The sequence below is a fragment of the Oryzias melastigma genome, linkage group LG1, assembly GCF_002922805.2.
Source record: "Oryzias melastigma strain HK-1 linkage group LG1, ASM292280v2, whole genome shotgun sequence".
Lineage (NCBI taxonomy): Eukaryota > Metazoa > Chordata > Actinopteri > Beloniformes > Adrianichthyidae > Oryzias > Oryzias melastigma.
In genome coordinates this window covers 11037300-11043738 of record NC_050512.1, presented here as the reverse complement: position 1 = coordinate 11043738, position 6439 = coordinate 11037300, and the positions used below count along the sequence as shown (strand labels likewise).

The 6439-nt window shown below is 37.3% G+C and overlaps 1 protein-coding gene across 1 annotated transcript in view; it reads left to right on the top strand.

The window, feature by feature from the left end:
* Positions 1-313: 313 nt before the first annotated feature.
* Positions 314-6439, top strand: part of parn (poly(A)-specific ribonuclease (deadenylation nuclease)) — an 8149-nt gene continuing 2023 nt past the window's right edge. Inside the window, exons 1-22 of the mRNA XM_024259832.2 lie at positions 314-467; positions 671-748; positions 836-915; positions 1051-1118; positions 1282-1363; positions 2014-2074; positions 2181-2346; positions 2459-2521; positions 2613-2651; positions 2736-2778; positions 2850-2930; positions 3137-3193; positions 3538-3615; positions 3731-3774; positions 3862-3904; positions 4170-4245; positions 5199-5309; positions 5453-5522; positions 5606-5661; positions 5733-5819; positions 5891-5965; positions 6035-6206. Of these exons, the coding sequence (XP_024115600.1) occupies positions 449-467; positions 671-748; positions 836-915; positions 1051-1118; positions 1282-1363; positions 2014-2074; positions 2181-2346; positions 2459-2521; positions 2613-2651; positions 2736-2778; positions 2850-2930; positions 3137-3193; positions 3538-3615; positions 3731-3774; positions 3862-3904; positions 4170-4245; positions 5199-5309; positions 5453-5522; positions 5606-5661; positions 5733-5819; positions 5891-5965; positions 6035-6206 (1649 nt within the window). The 5' untranslated portion in view covers positions 314-448. The remainder of the gene's footprint in view (positions 468-670; positions 749-835; positions 916-1050; positions 1119-1281; positions 1364-2013; positions 2075-2180; positions 2347-2458; positions 2522-2612; positions 2652-2735; positions 2779-2849; positions 2931-3136; positions 3194-3537; positions 3616-3730; positions 3775-3861; positions 3905-4169; positions 4246-5198; positions 5310-5452; positions 5523-5605; positions 5662-5732; positions 5820-5890; positions 5966-6034; positions 6207-6439) is intronic.

Below are 6439 nucleotides of genomic sequence, written 5' to 3'. Positions count from 1 at the left end.
ACACGATTTTCATCAGAGTGGGTCTTTAAATTGACCACTTCTTGTTAAGGGCCACTTATCTCCTTTGTCTTGCTTAAAAATGCAAAACAAAACAAACAAACAAAAAAAAAAGTTGTCTCTTATTGTTACGAACTCTCAGTCTTTTATGTTTGTCTACAAAATAAACAAAAAAATGATTATTTATTCATTCATTCATTCACTTGTTCACTTATTTATTTGTTTATTTATTTATTTATTTATTTATTATTTAGTTGTTTTTAAAATCCATAAATATTATATTGAATTTAAAACTCAAATAAGCCCAGAACTGTCTTCAAAAGTAAGGTAGATTATCGGGGTCACCGGGTGCGTTTGTTGGTGTGACACCGGAAGTGTTAGCCTGGTTAAAAGCCAGTTGACAAAGGCTAGCTAGGTTTAGCTGTCAGCCGGGTTTCGTGATTCTGTTGGGATGGAGGTAACACGGACAAGTAAGCATTTGCATTCAGTTGTTCTTGTATGATGTTGTACGTATTGAAACAACGTGCAGCATAGCAGTGACATGGTTTATATCTTAAACAAACAATACCGAGTATGGGCATCTGCTCTGTTGGAGCGTGCAGCTAGCATGCTAGGTAGCATTTAAGCACATAGCCTGATTTTTTTTTTTTTTTTTCCCACTTCCCTACCGCAGATTTTAAAGAATCTTTGAGCGATGTGTACAGCGCTATAGACGAGGCGGATTTCCTTGCCATCGATGGAGAATTTTCAGGTAAATATCCTTTCATTTTTTTCATTAATTACGGTTGACGAGCTCGGCGATGTGTTAAATAAACGGGTGAACTGCATTTTTTTCCAGGGATAAGTGATGGTCCAAGTGTCAGCGCTTTAACAAACGGATTGGATACGCCAGAAGAGAGATACGTCAAGCTGAAAAAGGTTCCAGCAATTTGACATTTTCAGCTGAGCTTGTAGTCCTATCCTCCAGTGTAGTTTTTCATTCAAACTACAAACATGGTTGAAAACCAGTATTTGCTGTTGATGGTTGTCTAAATTTTCATTTCTGTATTCCAGCATTCCATGGACTTTCTGTTGTTCCAATTTGGATTGTGTACCTTCAAATATGACCAGGAAAAGTCCAAGTAAGTGACATGAAAAATCTGACCTGCATTGACATCCTTATCCTTTTACCCACTGACCAGACCTTCATCTGCGTCAATGCTTCAAATGCATTAGTCTCAATTGCAATTTCTACTAATCTCTATAGTATAGTTTGATGCATGTTTTATCCTCATTTCTCTGCAGGTATATCACAAAACCATTTAATTTCTATGTATTCCCAAAACCCTTCAGTAGGACATCGCCAGATATAAAGTTCATCTGTCAGGTGAGTGGATTCTCAGGGTTTTGGGGTACTACAGTTCTCTGTTAAGACCCATTTCAATGAAAATCATATCTTTTTGTGTTTTTAATGCATTATTTTAACTTTTTTTTTTTTTTTTTCGATGACAGAGGACACATTTAAGGAAAAGTATTGAGTATTTCTTTATCAAATTGTTGTGCAGATGAAAAACAAGTTTTTGAGTTTTGTTTGTGATGGAAAATACACACCGGTTGGGCCATAAGCTTCCTTCTCCGCTCTATTCTAATGCATCTTTTTGCAGACAAATATTTTCATTTATGTTTTTGCTTTCCTCATCCGAGCTGACTCAAAACTGTACAGATGGATAGCTGTAATATTGCTGACCTTTTTTGTTGCTACGGTAATGTTAGGTTGGGAGTGTGAGGGGCTGTAAGCTAGTGGGAGAGCACGTAAACGGAGAGCTCTCGGTGACTTAAAAACTAGAAAATGCCACGGGTTTTTAAAATTTCGGATAAAAAACAGCTCAATCATAATAAAAAGAGCACAAGGGGACATTTTTAAAATAAACTAAGAGATGATTGCAGTCGGTCTTTAAAAGATTGTAAAGATATATATATATATATATATATATATATATATATATATATATATAAACTTCGTTTTTCTACCTTCAGAGTTCAAGTATTGACTTCTTGGCCTGTCAGGGATTTGACTTCAACAAGGTGTTCTGTCACGGTGAGTGAAGGATTACTGTTAGCTTTCTCCTGTATCATATTCTTTATTCCTTGCCACTTGAAAAATAATTATATGAACTTAATATTTGTTCTGTTTCTTCTTCTAGGAATCCCGTACCTAAATCAGGAGCAGGAAGCGCAGCTGAGAGAGCAGACAGAGGAGAGGAGAAATCAACACGCTAACGGTCTGGGGACGCCGTCCTTCATCTCTCCCTCCTCCAAAACGCCTGCAAATGTGCCTGATGAGCAGAAAGACTACATCAACAAAGTTGTGTATGTGCTGACTCATCCGCTTGCCTCTGTTGTGTGTTAGCAGTCATCCCAAGGAGAGAAAAGTATACTTTTTCTTTCTGTGACTAATAACCATTTTTTGTGTCTTCAACAGAGAAAAGGTTGAAAAACTTTTCAGTAGCAACAAGGAGACTTTGGATTTGGAACCATGTTCTGGGTAATCTGGCTATTCTCCCAGAAAATATTGATTTTATTGTTTATTTCTTTAATCTGTTTAATGTATGTGTTTTTTTTTTATTGTCAATAAGCTTCCAAAGAAAGTTGATATACCAGACTCTGAGTTGGAAGTAAGTTCCTCTTAATAATGATTGTGTATTTTATTTTTTCATTAATTGCTATATTGCTAACTGATGTGTGTTTTGCCCCCTCAGGTTTCCCAAAGGTCTTCACGTGGAAACCATGGAAACGGAAAAGGTAAGCTTGGTTTCCTTCATCCTGGCTTCCCCTCTCTCTGTCTGCCACTGACCCAAAGGTTCTCTGTGCAGAAAGAGCGATTCATCCAAGTCAGTAAAGTTGATGAAGAAGAGAGGAAGAGGCGGGAACAACAGAAACTGGAGAGAGAACAGGTGAACTTTGCCTTAAAACTTTAAGATGTGGAATTTTGTGGCTGAATTCAGAATGTTAAGAGAGAAAATGTTCTGCAAATGTTTTTCATGCACCATAAATTATAGTGCATGTTTTTATTATTGTGTTTTGTATCTATATAAATGGTGATATTTTAGAATAGGTGAACCTCTTAAAGTTAACTTCTACTCCACGTCTCTTCCAACAGGAGGAGCTGAACGACGCTGTCGGCTTTTCAAGAGTCGTCCACGCCATTTCTAAATCTGTCAGTTAACTTCTACTTTTACTTTCTATTAGTTTTGATCTAGTGTTTCCTTGTGTATCGCAATTTGAGACTTGTGTAGAAGTAGAGTGCGGCTTGTATCTGTACAGCAGACATTTCACAGAGGAGATTGATTGACAAGGTCACCATCCAATCAGAACACAAAGTACGCTGTTAAAAGAAAAAAAAAAAAAGATGCAAAATTGCAAAGAGAAAAAAAATCCACGAGACTGTCCTTGTATTCAAGGCTAACCAGATAAAGCCAGATAAAAAATTTTGAATGATCTCAGGGAAACTGTATTTTAAGCTAAAGGTGTGTGATGACGAGGTTTGTGTTTCTGTCTCAGGGTAAACTTGTTGTCGGCCATAACATGCTCCTGGATGTGATGCACACGATCCATCAGTTCTACTGTTCTCTGCCACAGGTTTGGCACTCACATTCAAACCTTTTAAATGTGTTTATCTTTGTTTTTTTTACCTACAAGTGTTATGAATAGAAACCTTTTACTAGATTTTTTGTCGTTGTGTACAAATATACAGGACCTTCAAGACTTTAAAGAGGTTACAACGTGTGTCTTTCCAAGGTATTACTATTTTTTTTTTATCTTCTAACCTTTTTTATGAATAAAAATCCTTTTTTATTGTAATGTGTTTTTTTTTTTAATTAACAGACTTCTGGACACTAAGTTGATGGCCTCAACTCAACCATTTAAGGTAAATAAAGATATTTTGTAGAATATATTTGAAGTCCTTTACCGTCTGATTGTGCTAGAGAGACATGACACACCTAAAGCAGCATATTTTAACCTGAAGGTTAATCCGTTGCTCCCAAGTCAAATGGTTTTAAAGCCCCACCCATTTCCTGTAGCTGGGTCAACCTTTTGGTTTTATGGTGATCCCTAGACTGGTGCAGTATTTTATTTTTTTAACTGATTAATCATTGTGTAAGTTTGAAACAGTTCCACCGTTTGTGTTCCAGGAGCTGATCAATAACACGTCTCTGGCAGAGTTAGAGAAACAAGTGAAAGAAAGCCCCTTCAAGGCACCTTCTGTTGGTGAGTTCCACACGTTTCTGTGAAATCCTTTGGATTTGTTTAAAGCATGTCTGTCTAGATCAGACGTCTGCATCCTTTGAGGCTAAAAGAGCCGTTTGGTTCCAGTTTCTTACTGACGCAAACTCAGCAAACGCTACAAAGTCCCACTTCACTGTTTAGAAAATACACTTTATATTTGTTTTTGTTGCCATTTAGCCATTCATTTAAAAAAATAACTTTAAAATAGTTACATAATTAAATTAAAATGGTGTTGTATTTTTCTATATGTATAAATTTGTTTAACTTATTTTACTTTTGACAGCAGCATATAAAAAATAATTTAACACACAGCTTGTCAATAATATATATAATATATATTAATTTGAATTAAAAATGGAAGAAAGCCAAGTGAAACATGGACTTTTCCATCACTTTGATCCACCATAATCCTTTCTTTTCTTATTAATGAACATAAACATGAAAATGTTGATGTAGGATCATTTTTTAAACTGTAGTGCAGCAGAAGATCAGAATATGTGCTAACTTATTCTTATACTGTAACCCTTTTATTTTGCTCAATCTGGCAAGTTATAAGGACAAATTATGACTAAAATAAATGATCACTTCTAAAAACTCATGTTTTAATGTGAATAATTAGCATTTTTCGAAGGAAAGAGCTACAATGGAGGGATAAAAGAGCTCCAGAGCCCTGATCTAAAGTGACTTAGCACTTCTAGTATTTGGAATTAGCAGGTGTTATAATATGTAAGTAAGTAATATTTATTTGTATAGCACTTTTCTCAGACATAAGTCACAAAGTGCTTTACAGAGCAGGAGATAAAAAGACAGAGCAGATATGTTAAAAAGACACATAGAATACAAGACACATAAAAGTACATAAAATCGAAGATCGTTGCAAACGATCTGAAATGTTGAGGCTGCCCTAATGACAGTTTTGTGCACTCCCTGATCAGAAACGGCAGAGGGCTTCCCCAGCTACGATACGGCTCAGGAGCAGCTGCACGAGGCCGGATACGACGCCTTCATCACAGGCCTGTGCTTCATCTCCATGGCCAACCATCTGGGTAAGGTGCAGTCGTATAGATGTCCTTACAGGTGTTAGGAGCAGCAAACGTAGTCAAACTTTAAAAAAACAACAAAAAAAACAGACAATTTCTGACTGTACACAATAACCAAAAGAAAGAATGTAACACTTCTTTGATTTTAGGTTCCTTCTTGACTCCACCAAAAGCTCACATCTCCGCTCACTCCAAACTCATTGAACCGTTCTTCAACAAGTAAGGAAAACTGGAGAAGCATTTACTTATACATAGCAGCTGTTGGCTTTTTTTAACTCTTGATTTCCTTCCCCTTTTCCTAGACTCTTCCTCATGAGGATTATAGATATTCCCTACCTCAACATAACCGGACCGGACTGTAAGTTAATAAAACTGTGGATTCCTCCATCTTTCTCTATCGTCTCTTATGTGTGTGTGATCTTTGTGCAGTGCAACCCAAGAGAGACCACGTTCTTTATGTGACCTTTCCAAAGGAATGGAAGACGAGTGACCTGTACCAGCTCTTTAGTGCCTTTGGTAAGACGGGCTCAGAAATGTTACGCCCCTCTAGAAGCTTCTATTATTGATCTTACCTTGTTTTTGTGTAGGGAACATTCAGGTGTCCTGGATAGACGAGACATCTGCTTTTGTGTGTTTAAGTCAAACAGATCAGGTTCAAATAGGTACGTTCTAGCAGGTTTGCATTATAAATATCCACAAACGGAGTCAATAAACAGATCAAATCTGTGCAGCAATGAACACAAGCCGCTACGCAGAGAGCTACCGGATTCAGACGTACGCCGAGTACATCCACGAGAAACGGCAGAAGGAGGAAAAGCTCGGACAAACTTCCAAGTCATGGGGGGAGGACGGCTGGATGAAACCCCAGTACCCCTCCTCCACAGCGGGGTTTGGATACCACAGGTAAGCCTGCGCTGCTGAACGCCACGTTTACTCCCCACTCCTTCATCGAGTGGGGAGTAAGCTCGAGCTGCAGAGCAACAAATGATAGATCCAGACAATCGAATAACCCTCGAACACTTTTGCTATCAAAAGTTACACCATCACTTTTGCCACGTCATTTTTATTTTTTACCCAATATAATATACCCAATAAATATTATTTCTCAGAAAAATCAGATGAAAATGTGACAAAAC